The sequence below is a fragment of the Notolepis coatsorum genome, assembly GCF_963971535.1.
Source record: "Notolepis coatsorum genome assembly, chromosome: 19".
Classification (NCBI taxonomy): Eukaryota; Metazoa; Chordata; class Actinopteri; order Aulopiformes; family Paralepididae; genus Notolepis; species Notolepis coatsorum.
The window spans coordinates 82,494,245-82,512,966 of record NC_140183.1 but is presented as its reverse complement, the minus strand read 5'-3'; the positions used below and the strand labels follow the sequence as shown (position 1 = coordinate 82,512,966).

The following is an 18,722-nucleotide window of genomic DNA, read 5'->3' as shown; positions in this document are numbered from 1 at the left end:
GAATCGTTTTTCATTTAGTCTTTATGACCCTATTGATCCATATCCTTTCGTAATGTTTACTGTCCGGTTTGTCCGCCATCTGCTTCACTTCTAAAACTCGCATGGCGGAGTGATAGTAATGCGGTTGTGGGCAGGTCCTGGGACCAAGAGCGTGAGGTTAGTACAAATACCCACGTGTAACTTGACTGTTTCAGCCAATCAGAATCGAGAAATGTGCATGCCGTTGTATAAAAATCATTCATCACCAGTTTCTGCCTACCAGGTTGCCAGATTCTGCTCACGTTTTGGGGAAATTGTGTTTCCAGCGCATTATTAGTTAGTTAGTTAGGCCATGTTTAGACGGAGAGAGTCTCAACAGAAACCGCAGAAGTCGTCTTGCAGTCTCACTTTTAATTTTGCGTTTAGACTAGTGTTTTGGGAGGGAATTATTCGTGCAGACGAGGCTGTAAAAGTGTAGTCGACTGGAGACGACGGAGCCCCGCTACACTGCCTCAGGTATAGTTGAGACAACCAGGCGTGCTGTGAAGACCCGCCCTACTCTGTCTCTGATTCGCAGACTGTGGGTGGGGGAATGTGATTGGACCAAAGCAGAGTCACTCGCAAGCGTTTCCGTCTAAACATGGCCTCAGTTAGTTAGTTAATTAGTTAGTTAATTAGTTAGTTAGTTAGTTAGTTAGTTAGTTAGTTAGTTAGTTAGTTAGTTAGTTAGTTAGTTAGTTAGTTAGTTAGTTAGTTAGTTAGTTAGTTAGTTAGTTAGTTAGTTAGTTAGTTAGTTAGTTAGTTAGTTAGTTAGTTAGTTAGTTAGTTAGTTAGTTAGTTAGTTAGTTAGTTAGTCAGGCAATTTATTGTCCCCATGGGGAAATGTTTTTCAGTGAATTTCATTTGGCGTAACATTACAAGAGACCGGACAAAAATCTATATTAATATAACCGATTATATCATAGTATTGCACAAGTCTCTTAACTTACATCTCTTACAGTAAGTCTAACCACAATGCATTTGGCTAATTGTTCCCACAATTTAAAATGGAAGAGTGGAGTTTCCTGAACGAAATAGAATGTAGGCCTGTGTTTCATAAAAGATCAAATCGTACGCAATAATTCACATCAGAGGTTTTGAATGAATTACATCAAATAGATCTTGTGCAGTATCACAATCACTGTGGGTACCTGTGTCACTTCCTCCTGTGGACGGCTCTGAGTTATGATTGGAAGATCTAGATGCAGGGGGTGGGGCTACCTGTAGCTTGCTAGGAGGAGGGGGGAGGAGCCCAAAGCCACCTGAACTTTGCGGGCGAGACTTCTTTCTAGATTGCTGGAGTCAATATAGAAAGGAAGAGAAGAAGAGGTTGGGGAGGGTAACAAGAGGAGAGCAGACATAAGTGTGTCGTGTGTGCATGTGTACATATGTGCACGTTTCTCAGATATTCAATGCTGTCCACCCTGACACCCTATCAAAGCAGGGGCTTAAAGAAGGAAAAAAGTAATGTAGCTACTGTAGCGTGAAGGTGAATAGTGTTTACCCCAATATTTAGAGTGATAGTCTGTCCCTCTTTGAATCCCAAGTCCAGTTTAGGGGCAGAGTCTGGGCCTGCGCCTGTTTAGAGAGTTCATCTTCCTGTTTCACCCACCTGAGAAAGAGCAGGTGAGAGAGAGAGAGAGAGAGAGAGAGAGAGAGAGAGAGAGAGAGAGAGAGAGAGAGAGAGAGAGAGAGAGAGAGAGAGAGAGAGAGAGAGAGAGAGAGAGAGAGAGAGAGAGAAATAAACAGCATCATCATCTGCAAAGTAACCATGATACCGATTGTAATATTACACTATGAAGTATCAACCCAAAGCCTAGAAGCTGCACACTTAGCTCCAAGAAACCTTTATTGAATATTTCATCCTGCCTGCCTGGGTCTTCATCAGGTCTTGATGGAAACCTGATGAAGATCGAGTCATTTTTAAATGTTGCTTCAGTTGTATTCTATTGTATTCAGTGTATTCAGTTGTGTGCAGCGTCTATGGTTGGTGTTGTGAAGGGCCAGATTAAACCGAATATATATATTTATTTATATATATATATTTAATTGTATTTGTATATTCTCTAATATTCCCTGATATCCCTTGTATATTCCTTGTACAATATGCATTGAATATCCATTCTAGCCTACTGAACATCCCATAATAGTCTCCATTCTACTATTGGTCGAGACCTTGGTGCCAGGCTGCCATACCCCTCAGACCCAGTTCAAACGTACCGCTCGACATGTACGAACAAGTCCTAGTTCCGCGTAGGAATTTGGCTACCGCACCACTAATGGGACTATTTGTTCATAGTGCGTATATATACTGCGCTACTAAAGTAGGACTTTCTTTTCAGTCCAGTTTCTTACCCTCCAATAGAGTCACAGACGTAAAGCCTCCCCGCGACGCCACGTGTGGTTCGCCTACCATCGGTATTGAGACATCGTGTATATTAATATTTGAATAGTCATATTTGGCACTATATCGTCGAGTTGGACGTAGTCTATTAAGCTAATAATAGTCTGTTAATATATAGTGCTTCGTGCGGTGAGAATACTACCGTAGTCAGTACCCCATCGTTTCGGGCAGATAACTGGCTGCTTACCCAGGGTGGTTGACCCTATGTGGAGCTGCACCCGAGGAGCCCCAGAGCCGACGAGCGAGTGGACCTGTATACCGGATTATTCTACCGACGACAGCCCGCCTTCCCAGGCACGGATTATGCTTTGGATACTTTGATTATTCCATGGATAAAGACCCCCGACACTGCCGTGTGTTGGAACCCCCCCCCCTGGAGAGGACGCAAGGTGAGGAGACGCTCTGCAAGACGAGGTCGCTTCACGTCTCTCCCCCGTGGACCGGAGAGAGCCGGCCCACAAAGAGTCCACCTGCTTTCATCTGTGGTCCAAGGATCGCCAGCGCATTGAACGGCACTACAGTGGGTTCACCTGGGATACCCTTGGCCGGACGAGGCAGCTGGATTCTACCCCCCCCCCCCCTCCTACTCCTGTCGGCTTACAAGCGACCGGATTAACCCCCTCTAGTGTATCCAGCCTATAATCATTAAAGTATCATTGCTGTTATTCCTTAACTATTCCAGGTCGTATATTTACCACCTGCGCCTTCAGAGATTGGACATTCTCTATTGATATACAGACGAATACTCCTTGCCATAAAAGTGCATACTATTTCAATTCATAAATGTAATTAAGTGATTAAGTGCTTATTCTACACACCATCGCTGTGTAGGAAATAAAGACCTGTTTCTAATTCGTACATTTGTGTTGGATCCGTTTCATCTACGTGAGAGTGTTCATGATAATATATTTATGCCGTGTACTGGGTGGCCGAATATTAAGTACAAAGGTAGTGGTAGTAAGTATCATATCTAGTAATACAGTCAGGGAATTGTACCCCTCAGTTACAATTGGTCCTTCGAGCCGGATGGTAATTAGTGTAATATTAATATAGTGTTATTAATATTGAAATGGCCTATGATGAACACTCCACGAAACGATCCTCCTAACCAACGCCCGCAGCGCGAACGACGGCTCCCTCAGTACTTAGAGGCTTACGCTGTCAGTCAACAACCTAGTCTTCTACTAACAGTAAACGCGGTAAAACTAGAAAGTAAAAGTATGTCTAACCCCAACGCCCAGACTACCCCGACCATAGAGGCCCCTACGGGCTCTAATGTAACTGACCAAGTTCACGGTGGGGACCAGTGGGAACCAGACATGACTTCACACCCCGCCAGTACTGAAGAAGTAGTCCCCGATGAGTCCCGGGAGGAATACAACGCTACCGAGAGAGAACTCGGCACGGAAGAAGACGGGGAGAGCACCGTGGAGATAGAGCTCCAAGGCTCCGCAAGGAGTACCCCGAGGGAAGGCTCCCCTATACAACCGCCTTCTCCCAGCGAGGCAGAAAGGACCCTACAGCAGGCCTTCCTCATCAGCCTGAACGCCGCTGCTGAACGCGACCGACTGCAGATCCAGCAGCGGAGCGAAGAAGAGCATATACGTCTAGAAATAAGACGCATTCAGATGGAAGAGAATGTGGCCCGAGACCGAGCAGACAGCCAGCGAGCAGCTGCTGGTGCTCTACGGGACGCAGAGCGCGACAGACAGCAAGCGCAACTAATAGAACAGCTGATCAGACGGACAACACCCTCTCCCTCCGCCAGAGGCTCCAGGAACTCGTCTAGACACACCTCCAGGGCGGCATCCCCTAGCCGAGTAAACAACCCTGAACTTGACCAACAGACGAGGTCTATACCCCCCACAGACCACCTCCCCCCACCGGTCCAAGCGAGACCTAGCAACCGGGAAGGAGCAGCATATCCTGTGGAGAGGCTAAACCAGAGACTACAAGCACTGGATGACCTAACTGAAGACGAAGAGGAAGAGGAGGAGAACCACGCCCGAAGACAGCACAGTACTCTACCGGACCAGGAGGCCCGGTACAGCCCAGGCTATACTCCCGCGGAGCTGCGCTACAGACCCCCGACTCTATACCCGGGTGAGCACGACGCACGACCCGCACCGAGGAACAGCACCTGGACAAGCGGGCCATGGTACACTGCCGGTACCAGCCCATACCAAGGAGCGGGAGGAGACTCGCCTAGGAGGCCTCTCCCCCAACGCTCGCCGATGTATCCACAGTCAGCGTCATACATTGGCACGCCTATGGTACCCGACTTCACCCAAGAGAACCGGGCCCAGTATACAGAACTCCGCATGTGTCTGGAGACCATGTTGGTGGATGTATTGGATGAACGCCACAAATACGCCATCCTACTGCAGCACTTAAAGGTGCCCCGCGCACATAATATAGCGCTCGCCTACGCGACTTCCACCACCCCATACACAGCAGCGCTGGTAGCATTGGACCAGAGGTATGGGCGCATATGGGATTACGTGATCCAGGAGATCCGACACATCGACCGCTTACCCCCAGCAATAGACAATCGAGCACTGGACGACCTGTCCATCAGAGTGCAGTCCCTGGTAGGGATGTTGGGAGCGCAAAGAGAGAAAGGGAGGCATGAACTTTACGCCAACTCAAATGTGGAAAGGATCCTGGAGAAGCTGCCGCCCGCTCGTCAGGAGCGCTTTAGGCGGCAGAGGGACCACAGAGACCCGAATGGCCCCGAACTGAACCTCCTCGATCTAGCAGACTTCCTGGCGAGAGAAGTCAGCAGCCTACGGCTAGATACATTCGGACGGAGCACCCCTGGCTCCAGAGAAGGAACCAGACGACTAAATGATGGAAGAAGATCGGTGACTGTGATGCACCAATCGGAGTCAGTACCGAGCAGCAGGAGCCACAGTACCCCCTCCAGAACGGAGAAGTGGAAGATAGTGTGCCCCTACTGTGAGAAAGAACACTGGCTAGCGCAATGTGACTCCTTCCCCAAGCTGAACGCGGAGGAAGCAGGTCAATGGATAAAGTCCAACAAGCGCTGTTTTCGCTGTGCGCGCTCACACATGGCAGCCGAATGCCGCTTAAAGAAAAGGTGCACCAAGTGCGATGGAGCCCATCTGGACATACTTCACGACAGTAACAGACGGCGCCCTTCACCTGCACCATCCAGCCGCAAAGCGAGCGTCATGTACATCGATCCCGCCAGCAGCAGTGGAGCCCGAGTACTCCTAAAAGTAGTGCGTGTGACACTAAGCTACCAGAATAAAGTCCTGGACACTTACGCCGTCCTCGATGACGGGTCAGAGAAGACCCTGCTGCTCGCCTCCGCTGCGGCCCAGCTAGGGCTGCGGGGAAGCGAAACCCAAATGACAATTCGGACAATAAGACGAGATTTGAAGACGATAAAGGGCGAGAATGTCTCATTCTCTATCGCAGCAAGCGGCCAGCCTGAGCGACGGTACCAGATTGCAGACGCTTTCACCAGCCAAGAAATGGGACTGTCGCGGTACACATACCCCGTCGCCAAGCTGATGGAGAAATATGCACATCTGCGCAAGTTACCGATCCCGCTCATAGACAATGCTATGCCGACCCTGTTGATAGGCTCCGACCATGCAGACCTCATTGTCCCGATAGACCGGGTTCATACCGGACCCCGAGGCTGTCCTGCAGCAGTCGAGACCCGTTTGGGATGGACTCTCCAAGGCCCGCTCGCCAAATCTCTCAACCGAAGTACAGCCACTAGATGTCTCCACTCCCGAGTCACAGAGGGAGAAACCGCACTCCTGCAACACGTAGAGCGGCTATGGACCCTGGAACAAATGCCCTTTAAGAACGGAAAGAAAGACATTCGCTCTAAAGATGACATTTACGCCATTCACCTCCTCGAGACAGGGACCAAGAGAGTCCCGGTCAACGGCGTGTTGAGATACGCCACGCCACTCCTGCGGCGAGAAGGAATGCCTACTTTCCACGCCAAGACAGACGCCACAGAACGGTACCTGCTGAACACGGAGCGGCGCTTAGCCAAGAACCCCGCCCAAGAGAGTGTATACCGCGCTGAGATTGAGAAGCTCATCACAGCGGGACACGTCACAAAGATGGACATTAAAGAGGCTGACCAGACCACTGAATCGTGGTACGTGCCCCACCACAAGGTCCATCACAACGGTAAAGACCGCATAGTATTTAACTGCAGCTACCAGATCGGATCCCAAAATCTGAATAAAGAGTTACTGCCCGGTCCCACACTCGGCCCCTCCCTACTCGGCGTTCTACTCCGCTTCCGCCAGGAAAAGGTGGCCATCAGCGGGGACATTAAAGGAATGTTCCTGCAGGTGAGATTAGTAGAGGCGGACAAGCCCCTGTTACGGTTCCTATGGAGAGAGAAGCCAGGAGATGAGCACCCAGCCATCTACCAATGGGAAGTCCTCCCCTTCGGAACGACGTGCAGCCCCTGCTGTGCGACATTTGCACTACAGAAACATGTAGCAGAGGACCCAGCAGCGGACGAAGAGGTCCGACACAGCGTAAAGAACAGCTTCTACGTAGACAACTGTCTACAAAGCCTTTCAACCCAGGAAGAAGCCGAGGCTCTCCTGATTAAACTCCGCGCCTCATTGATCAAAGGCGGCTTTGATCTCAGGCAGTGGGCCAGCAGCGATCCGCAAGTACTGCGCAGCCTCTCCTCCGAGGACAAGGCAGCCAGCAGCGAGACCTGGATGGCTACAATCCCGGGAGAAGCCCAGGAGATGACCCTGGGATTGGTGTGGCGATTCAAAACAGATTCGCTTCACTACAGACACAAGCCCCTGACTACGGAGCAGGGAAGGCCGGCGGCGGCGCCGACCACCAGACGGAGTGTGTACACAACACTCGCCCGACAATACGACCCGCTAGGATGTATTCTACCGTACACCACCAGGGCAAAAATGATTGTACGAGCATTGTGGGACAAGGACCAGGGCTGGGACGACCCCATTCCCGCACACCTTGCATCCACCTGGAGAGAGTGGGAGATGGAGCTCCACTCACTCCCAGGCGTTAATATGCGCCGAAGCTACTTCCCACCCACGGTGAGGCCAGAGAAATGTAAAATGGACTTACACGTCTTCAGTGACGCCTCAGAGGTCGCATACGGATCAGTAGCCTACTTGCGGGCCCAAGACCAGGGGGGAGAGATCTACACAGCATTTGTCCTCGCCCGCTCGAGAATAGCCCCACGCAAGCAACAATCTATCCCACGTCTAGAGCTCTGCGCAGCCCTAGCCGGAGCGCACCTAGCCACGCTCATCCAACGTGAGCTCACCATACCGGTGTCTAGAACAATCCTGTGGTCAGATTCCACGACGGTACTCGCCTGGATCAAATCGGACTCATGCAAGTACAAAGTCTTCGTGGGAGTCAGAGTCACCGAGATTCAAGACTTAACCGAAGAGTTAACCGGAGAAACAGAGTGGCGCTACGTTGATACAAAACAGAACCCAGCTGACGTCATCACCCGGGGGATGCCCCTGGATGACCTCACCCGTCGCAATGTCTACAGTGACGGCCCCGCATTCCTAAGACTCCCGGAAGGACAGTGGCCCATGCCTATCCCGAGGGAAGCAAGTCCAGAGGAGGTGGAAATTAAGAAGTCTGTGTTCTGTGGATTGAGCACCGTAGCCTCCACCGACCCTAACATAAACGATTGCACGTCCATAGAGAGTGCACAACAAAGAACATTCCTGCGGTACCACCCGGAGTGCAAGTCCCCCGCTGATATGTCAGCAGCTAACTACGAGGAAGCAGAATTGCTTCTACTGCAGCGAGCCCAGAGAGACTCGTTCCCCGATGAATTGGCCTGTCTACAGGGAGGAAAGCCCGTCCCATCCGACAGCAGATTAATTCACCTGGCCCCCGAGAGCGACGCTCATACCCTCATCAGAGTGGGTGGTCGCCTACGCAGAGCCCCCAATCTACCGGATGACATTAAATACCCGATCGCATTGAACAGCCGACACAAGGTCACAGAGCTGATTATAAAGAAATACGATGAGGATGTACATCACGCAGGAGCAGAAACAGTCCTCACGGAGATTGAGGGAGTACTTAACTCGAAGCCCCTCGGATATGTCTCCAGTGATGTGGCGGATATCGACCCAGTGACCCCCAACACACTCCTGATGGGGCGGCTAGATCCTGCATTACCACAGACAATGTACCGGCCTGAAGAAGCGAACGGCCGACGAATGTGGAGGTACAGCCAAGTATTAGCCGACAAGTTTTGGAACAGTTTCCTACTGCACTACCTACCGTCTCTACAGACCCGCCAGAAGTGGGTAAAGGAGAGAGACAATTTGACAGAAGGAACAGTCGTCATGATTATTGATCAATCACTGCCCAGAGCTATGTGGCCGGCCGGCCGCGTAAGCAAAGTGATCACCGGTGCCGACGGCAAGGTCCGAGCAGCTGAAGTGCTCGTCCAGGGTCGCACTTACACCCGTCCCGTGGCAAGGCTCATAGAACTGCCTCGACTCCCAGACACAATCGATGATGACCATGACCCTACAACCCTATGACTTTGTGAAGTTGACTGACCCCTACAGCAAACCCTTATGTGTAAATAGACAACGCGATTAATCTGTCTCTGTTTAACTGATTAGGTCTGGGACCTATTCAGGGGGTGGCTGTTGTGAAGGGCCAGATTAAACCGAATATATATATTTATTTATATATATATATTTAATTGTATTTGTATATTCTCTAATATTCCCTGATATCCCTTGTATATTCCTTGTACAATATGCATTGAATATCCATTCTAGCCTACTGAACATCCCATAATAGTCTCCATTCTACTATTGGTCGAGACCTTGGTGCCAGGCTGCCATACCCCTCAGACCCAGTTCAAACGTACCGCTCGACATGTACGAACAAGTCCTAGTTCCGCGTAGGAATTTGGCTACCGCACCACTAATGGGACTATTTGTTCATAGTGCGTATATATACTGCGCTACTAAAGTAGGACTTTCTTTTCAGTCCAGTTTCTTACCCTCCAATAGAGTCACAGACGTAAAGCCTCCCCGCGACGCCACGTGTGGGAGTAAGGCCAAGTTCGCCTACCATCGGTATTGAGACATCGTGTATATTAATATTTGAATAGTCATATTTGGCACTATATCGTCGAGTTGGACGTAGTCTATTAAGCTAATAATAGTCTGTTAATATATAGTGCTTCGTGCGGTGAGAATACTACCGTAGTCAGTACCCCATCGTTTCGGGCAGAGAACTGGCTGCTTACCCAGGGTGGTTGACCCTATGTGGAGCTGCACCCGAGGAGCCCCAGAGCCGACGAGCGAGTGGACCTGTATACCGGATTATTCTACCGACGACAGCCCGCCTTCCCAGGCACGGATTATGCTTTGGATACTTTGATTATTCCATGGATAAAGACCCCCGACACTGCCGTGTGTTGGAACCCCCCCCCCTGGAGAGGACGCAAGGTGAGGAGACGCTCTGCAAGACGAGGTCGCTTCACGTCTCTCCCCCGTGGACCGGAGAGAGCCGGCCCACAAAGAGTCCACCTGCTTTCATCTGTGGTCCAAGGATCGCCAGCGCATTGAACGGCACTACAGTGGGTTCACCTGGGATACCCTTGGCCGGACGAGGCAGCTGGATTCTACCCCCCCCCCCCCCCTCCTACTCCTGTCGGCTTACAAGCGACCGGATTAACCCCCTCTAGTGTATCCAGCCTATAATCATTAAAGTATCATTGCTGTTATTCCTTAACTATTCCAGGTCGTATATTTACCACCTGCGCCTTCAGAGATTGGACATTCTCTATTGATATACCGACGAATACTCCTTGCCATAAAAGTGCATACTATTTCAATTCATAAATGTAATTAAGTGATTAAGTGCTTATTCTACACACCATCGCTGTGTAGGAAATAAAGACCTGTTTCTAATTCGTACATTTGTGTTGGATCCGTTTCATCTACGTGAGAGTGTTCATGATAATATATTTATGCCATGTACTGGGTGGCCGAATATTAAGTACAAAGGTAGTGGTAGTAAGTATCATATCTAGTAATACAGTCAGGGAATTGTACCCCTCAGTTACAGTTGGTATGATATGTATAGTACTCTTTACCTCAACGAAGCACATTATGAAGATGATGCACGTATGAATAACAAAACCTCTAGTTGTACACACTATTTATTTTTAACCTTTAGTAACCCAGGGTAGGTTCGCTGTGCATGGATGCTCTTTTTTAGCAACACCCTGCTTCACATTCACACAGTTCCATTCACACCTGGGAGCTGCCCAGTACAACCACAGTCTGACAATGTTGGCCACTGAGCAACTCCACTGGAGCAGTTGGGGGTTAAGTGCCTTGCGCAAGGGTCACAAACCCGCTTCTCTGCCCCATAGGGAAGTAGCTATGTACTTGAAGTGGTCCTGCAGTATTTTTACTCAAACACTTCTCATTGTTCTTTGTATTTACTCCACTACATTTCAACGGAAATATTGTACTTTTTATTTCACTACATTCATCTGAACCCATCAGTTAATAGTTACTTTGAGGAAATAGATTTTTGCATAGAAAACATGGAAACAATTTATGAAGATTATGTACTTTCACATTTGAAGCTTGTCAACTTCAAAAGGATGCAATCAGAGCAGCATAACTGGACCACATACCACTTTAACAACCGATAGAGGTCAATGGATCGAGGTATGAATGCTCCCAAGCACTGGAATACACAAATACTTCTCTACTTTTACTTACTGTAAGAATTTGAATGGAGGACTTACGTAAGTAAAGGAACTGTGTACTTCTTCCACCACTGAATATAGAGTAGCTAGGTACTTGAAGTGGTCCTAGATAGATAGATAGATAGATAGATAGATAGATAGATAGATAGATAGATAGATAGATAGATAGATAGATAGATAGATAGATAGATAGATAGATAGATAGATAGATAGATAGATAGATAGATAGATAGATAGATAGATAGATAGATAGATAGATAGATAGATAGATAGATAGATAGATAGATAGATAGATAGATAGATAGATAGATAGATAGATAGATAGATAGATAGATAGATAGATAGATAGATAGATAGATAGATAGATAGATAGATAGATAGATAGATAGATAGATAGATAGATAGATAGATAGATAGATAGATAGATAGATAGATAGATAGATAGATAGATAGATAGATAGATAGATAGATAGATAGATAGATAGATAGATAGATAGATAGATAGATAGATAGATAGATAGATAGATAGATAGATAGATAGATAGATAGATAGATAGATAGATAGATAGATAGATAGATAGATAGATAGATAGATAGATAGATAGATAGATAGATAGATAGATAGATAGATAGATAGATAGATAGATAGATAGATAGATAGATAGATAGATAGATAGATAGATAGATAGATAGATAGATAGATAGATAGATAGATAGATAGATAGATAGATAGATAGATAGATAGATAGATAGATAGATAGATAGATAGATAGATAGATAGATAGATAGATAGATAGATAGATAGATAGATAGATAGATAGATAGATAGATAGATAGATAGATAGATAGATAGATAGATAGATAGATAGATAGATAGATAGATAGATAGATAGATAGATAGATAGATAGATAGATAGATAGATAGATAGATAGATAGATAGATAGATAGATAGATAGATAGATAGATAGATAGATAGATAGATAGATAGATAGATAGATAGATAGATAGATAGATAGATAGATAGATAGATAGATAGATAGATAGATAGATAGATAGATAGATAGATAGATAGATAGATAGATAGATAGATAGATAGATAGATAGATAGATAGATAGATAGATAGATAGATAGATAGATAGATAGATAGATAGATAGATAGATAGATAGATAGATAGATAGATAGATAGATAGATAGATAGATAGATAGATAGATAGATAGATAGATAGATAGATAGATAGATAGATAGATAGATAGATAGATAGATAGATAGATAGATAGATAGATAGATAGATAGATAGATAGATAGATAGATAGATAGATAGATAGATAGATAGATAGATAGATAGATAGATAGATAGATAGATAGATAGATAGATAGATAGATAGATAGATAGATAGATAGATAGATAGATAGATAGATAGATAGATAGATAGATAGATAGATAGATAGATAGATAGATAGATAGATAGATAGATAGATAGATAGATAGATAGATAGATAGATAGATAGATAGATAGATAGATAGATAGATAGATAGATAGATAGATAGATAGATAGATAGATAGATAGATAGATAGATAGATAGATAGATAGATAGATAGATAGATAGATAGATAGATAGATAGATAGATAGATAGATAGATAGATAGATAGATAGATAGATAGATAGATAGATAGATAGATAGATAGATAGATAGATAGATAGATAGATAGATAGATAGATAGATAGATAGATAGATAGATAGATAGATAGATAGATAGATAGATAGATAGATAGATAGATAGATAGATAGATAGATAGATAGATAGATAGATAGATAGATAGATAGATAGATAGATAGATAGATAGATAGATAGATAGATAGATAGATAGATAGATAGATAGATAGATAGATAGATAGATAGATAGATAGATAGATAGATAGATAGATAGATAGATAGATAGATAGATAGATAGATAGATAGATAGATAGATAGATAGGTAGGTAGGTAGGTAGGTAGGTAGGTAGGTAGGTAGGAAGTGGTCCTGCAGTGGTTGTACACACTAGAGTAGCTACAGTACGTACTTGAAGTGGTCCTGCAGTGGTTGTACACACTAGAGTAGCTACAGTACGTACTTGAAGTGGTCCTGCAGTGGTTGTACACACTAGAGTAGCTACAGTACGTACTTGAAGTGGTCCTGTAGGGCGACGTTAAAGTCGAAGGAGTCTCCTCGGTCCCCGAACCCGATGCCTATGAACGCACTGCGGCCTGAGAGACACAGAGCACAAAACACACCAAGGAGACACAAGACAGGATTTACATGGTAGGCGAAAGAAAAAAGGGTAATTTCTCGGTTCGCTATGAGAATAACTCGACTACATTAGTGAAACGCATCTGGCGTGAAATCGCCCCAGGGTCCAGCGAAGCAGAATAGTTGCGTCGGAGCAATATGTACGACAACTTCTCACAATAGACAGATGTTAAACGACAGTGGGCTAATTGCTTAGTAACAGTCCACCCACCGCTTTCATCCTGAATGCGGAGCACAAAGTAACGGCTGGAGTCACTGACGGTTTCCACGGCGATGCCTGGGTACTCGTCCACTGGTGCCTGGGCGAACAGTTCCCCTGTAGGTCGGGACAATGACATTGTTTACATCAAGTAATTGGTCAACTAGGGCAGTGGTTCCCAAAGTCGGGGTCGCGACCCAAAGGTGGGCCGCGAGCAGCCACGGGAGGGCCGCGAGATGATTAAAAAAAAATCTATTTTTTTTTTTTTTGTCAGGCCACTGAACTTAGAAGCAGGCCAGGACAGTGTTTCTAGTTGTATTCTAAAATTCTATTCTATTGTATTCAAAAATGTGACTATATGGTTTTATATTAACTTAATAAATAAACAAAAACGAAAAATCTACTTATTTCAACGAACATTTCAAACTAAATAACAGATTATGCACATAAAACGCTGAAAACAACCGAAGCAACAATAGTATTTTAATGAGGCTATTATTATTATCATTATTATTTTGCAACAAGTTAGCCCTCTCATAAATAGCACATATAAATGAATAACTAACTTGAACTAACTTAATAGGATTGAAGTGATATTTGGCTTAAAAAATCTGTCGTCTGGCAAAAAGAAAAAGAAAAAAAAGCCTGACGATGTGCATTGGGCCGCGGCTCTCTGACGCCTTATTTTCTGGGTCCCGGCCTGAAAAGTTTGGGAACCCCTGAACTAGGGCTTGCCAACAGGCCCATCCGAATGGCAGTTTGCGCCACAAAGCCTTCGAATGGTGCAACTGCATTGCTATGGGTGCGAACCATTGCATAAGGAGCCTCCAAGATGCTCAAGATCTAACATTTGAACAAGAAAGGACTGCATTTCTGTTTGAGATACGACAGGCAAGGACGTTCAAACTTCAAAGCATGTCAAATCTAGGCCTATAGCTGGTCTCATGACAGGAAAAGTAGCTTGATGGGTAACTGCAATGTCCTGCAATTACGCACATGTCCATATGACTATTAATATGAATAGTAGTAGTAGTAGTAGTAATAACGACGGGACGCGATGGCCAAATACGATAATATAACGACAGGTTATGTATATAACCTAGTTATATGAGTACTGGCTAAGCGTACCTCATCTCATGTACCTATTGTACTCCATCAACGAAAACAAAAATACACCCATCACCTGCCGGGCCCCGCCCCTAGGCGTGCTCTATAAGATACTCGGCATGGTCACCAAACACTCTTCCTCTCAGAAAAAACCCAGTTTCCAGGAAAAGATTTCCCAAGGGAACTCAGGGCCGCTTAAGAGCGGGACGCTTAGCCAGTACTCATATAACTAGGTTATATACATAACCTGTTGTTATATTATTGTATTTGGCCATCGCGTCCCGCTCTTAAGCCTATCGAGATATGGGGCAGAGCGGACGCGAGGCCCGACAGATGTACCCCCTGAGGACCCGTAAGCCCACATCAAGGGGTTGGGGAGTCCCGTCACCCCATCCTTCCTAATGAAGGGGGGGCGCAGTCAACTCCACCCGAGTGCGAGAAAGAGGGAACTAGAACCCCTTGGACACACAGCACCGGCGGAACCACGTGTGACCCAACACACTGTGGCCCATACCCACACACTCCTGCTACCCTACCAAAGGACGGGAAGCAGGAAAGGCCACAGACCCCAGAACCGCCTGGGAGACAGAACCCCCGGTCATGTCCATGAAGTAAAACCTTACAAAGGGGCCCGGGGAGGACCATGAAGCTGCAGCACAGATGTCCTCCACCGAGGCCCCACCCAGCAGAGCGGCAGAGGCAGCCACCCCACGAGTGGAGTGCACCCTGACGCCCCCAGGGGGATCCAGCCCGGCCAACGTGTAGCAGAGGGCAATGCCCACGCACAACCAATGGGACAGGCGCTGTTTCGATAGTGCCTTACCGGCACGAGAACCACCGTGACAGACAAAAAGCTGATCGGTAACCCTGAGGTCCTGAGTACGGCTGAGGTAAATTCCCAAAGCACGGACCGGACATGACATGACAGGTGAAGGCCCGCATCTAACTCACTAGCGTGAGGAGGCGGATGAAACGCCTGAACCACAATATCCCTGGAGCGGAAGGAACTCCGGATATTTTTAGGCACGAAAGCAGGATTAGGCCGCAGAGTGGCACCGCAATCGGAACGAAAAGACAGGCACTCTGGATGTACCGAAAGAGCACAGAGCTCACCCACACGTTTAGCGGAGGTGACAGCCAGCAAGAACGCGGTCTTGAAAGACAGCTGTCCCAACGGCGCTTGCTCAAGCGGCTCAAACGGGGCCAAGGACAACCGACGAGGACCAATTGAAGATCCCAACTCGGAGCCAAATAGCGTTGCACCGGCTTAACGCGTCGAGCGCCAAGCAGGAAACGCTTCACAAGAGGGTGGCTGAACAAGACATCCCCCTCAAACCCCTCATGATAGGAGGATATAGCTGCTGCATATACCCTCACCGTCGAAGCCGACAGTCTACCAAGGAGAGACTGGAGATAACCAAGGACAGCATCCAGGGGGCAGGAGACTGGGTCCCGGCCCCCCGCCTTACACCACTCTTGGAACATACGCCATCTGCCCGCGTAAAGCACGACAGTGGAGGGAGCATGCGCATTCCGGATGGTATTAACCACAGAAGGGTCCATCCTCTCCAGACTTACCCTCCCACCAGCCACACCAACAGGCGTTGGCTCAACACCGGGTACTGGAACAGCGACCCGTGTTGCTGAGAGAGGGCCGTCGCCGACCAAGGAATAACCCAAGGCGGAGCGACCAGTAGCTGGATCAAGACCGGGAACCACACTGCCGTGCACCGGTCCGGCGTGACCAGGATCACCGTCTTGCGCTCCCTCCGTATCCGCTCCAACAGCTGACCCAACAGCTGTACAGGAGGAAAGGCGTACAGAAGACCGGGCGGCCATGGAAAGATCGAGAAGGCGTCCACCCCCAAGGGGGGATGATCTGCTCGACTGACCGAGAACCACAAGGGGCACTTGTGAGAGCGTCGGCTCGCAAACAGATCTACAGAGGCCTCCCCGAAGCGATCCCAGATCTGCCTGACTATGTCCCACTCGTCGTAACGAGGACCGCCCCGAGACATCATATCCGCGCCCACATTCTCTGCACCAGGGATGTGACTGCGCAGCCTGCGAGATGCCCACAGCCAAAGTTCGACCGCCGCCCGGTGCAGGCGGATGGAACGAGTCCCACCCTGCCTGTTGATATACGCCGCTGCCGTCATACTGTCCGTTCTGATCATAACGTGCTCGCCTACCACCAGGTGGGCGAACCGTTTGAGGACCAGGAGGACCGCCTTCAATTCCAACACATTGATGTGCGGGGTAGACGGGCCAGCACGGACCTTTGTCCAGCTGCCCCCCACTGCGTTGGTCCGACACGTCCCTCCCCAACCCGTGAGAGAGGCATCGGTGAAGACCGTGACGTGTGAGCGCCTGCTGCCCATGGGGACGCCAATGGTGAGGATACCCAGCCTCCTCCAATGGGCGAGATCTCCCCATATCGACAAAGGAACCGTCAACCGTTTCCATTTGTCCCTCACCGGATCTATTCCCATAGAGAAAAACCACCTCTGTATCCTCCTCATGAAGAGGAGGCCAAGAGGAACCACGTGTGAGCAGATGCCATCATACCGAGCAGGCGCATCACTTGCAGCGCCGTGACCGTCCCTCCCAGACGGAAACCCCCGAGCGCGTGAAGGATAGACACCCGCCGCTGCTCCGAGAGGGTTACAATCATGGGCCTTGACCTCAACGTCAAGCCCAAGTACTACACCTGTTGACTGGGAAGAGGCGTACTCTTCTTCCAGTTCACAGCAAAACCCAGCCTGGTGAGGAATTCCACCACCAGCCTGGTATGAGACCTGGCAACCTCCTCCGAACGACTGAGGAGTAGAATGTCGTCGAGATAGAATAGAACCCGTATTCCCCGACGACGTAGAGGCTCCAGCGCAGTCGCTACGCACTTGGTGAATGTGCGGGGAGCCAGAGAATAGCCGAACGGCAACCTCTGGTACTCGTACGCTACGCCCTGAAACAGGAACCGCAGAAAATCGGGATGTGAAAATACGCATCCTTCAGGTCTATGGAGGTGAACCAGTCTCCCCTTCTGACAGCAAGCAGAAGGAGTTTGACGGTCAACATCCTGAACGGTCTCGCTACAATCAACCGATTGAACGCGGACAGATCCAGTAGGTCTGACCCCCCCTTTTTTCTTGGGCACCAGAAAATAACGGGAGTAGACGCCTGACATTGCGTCCGCTCTCGGGACCACGACTACGGTCTGCTTCGCCAACAGAGATCGGATCTCGTCGGCCAGGGCTATCACTGCTTCTGACCCTGACAATAGGGTCGGCACCAAACCTGAGAACGGAGGGTGGGGTTGCGCGAACTGCAACACAAGCCCCTCCTTCAACGTTCTCTCTATCCACCCCTCCAAACGGCATTCTTGTCGCCATATGTGAAAATAATCCCACAGCGCACCCGCCGTCAACTGACGCTGGGCCGCAAGGAACAGTAGATAGTTGGCCCGGTCCCTCCCGCTGTGCGACGCACCCAAGGGGGGACCCCGACAGAAAGGGCCGGTTTGATACGGGAGAAGCTGTCATCAAACTGGTTGACACACACCCCCCCCCTGAACACCCCTCTAGCGCATGCTGAGGAGTTGTTCTACAGCTAGACACGCAAGGCATGAGGACCCCATGGGCTCCTACACGCCGAAGCCCTGCAGTGATATTGCTATCACCCAAATCACGCTCGCCTCTTCTTTGCAGACCACTGCCGCTCTCACGGGAGTGGGAGGCATCAGTGTGACACCCCGTCTGGCGAAGGCGAGGCCGGGGTAACCCTTGCTGTGCATTCAACAGAAGAGGCCTCGAGTCCCCCTGCTGACCACTGTAGCTAGTGGCAGCCGTAACACCAGGCTCACCCATCACACAACGTGTGGTGCAGGAGCCACGCGACAGCAAAACATTCTCACGGACAGACCCAGGC

General features: G+C 48.2%; 1 protein-coding gene across 1 annotated transcript in view; it reads right to left on the bottom strand.

Moving 5' to 3' along the window:
- Positions 1–18,722, bottom strand: part of LOC311246587 (uncharacterized protein) — a gene marked incomplete at its 3' end in the record, with an annotated part of 84,205 nt that overhangs the window by 42,118 nt on the left and 23,365 nt on the right. The window contains 5 exon segments of the mRNA XM_084336737.1: positions 1,170–1,314; positions 1,523–1,590; positions 1,593–1,630; positions 13,365–13,446; positions 13,701–13,805. Of these exon segments, the coding sequence (XP_084192863.1) occupies positions 1,170–1,314; positions 1,523–1,590; positions 1,593–1,630; positions 13,365–13,446; positions 13,701–13,805 (438 nt within the window).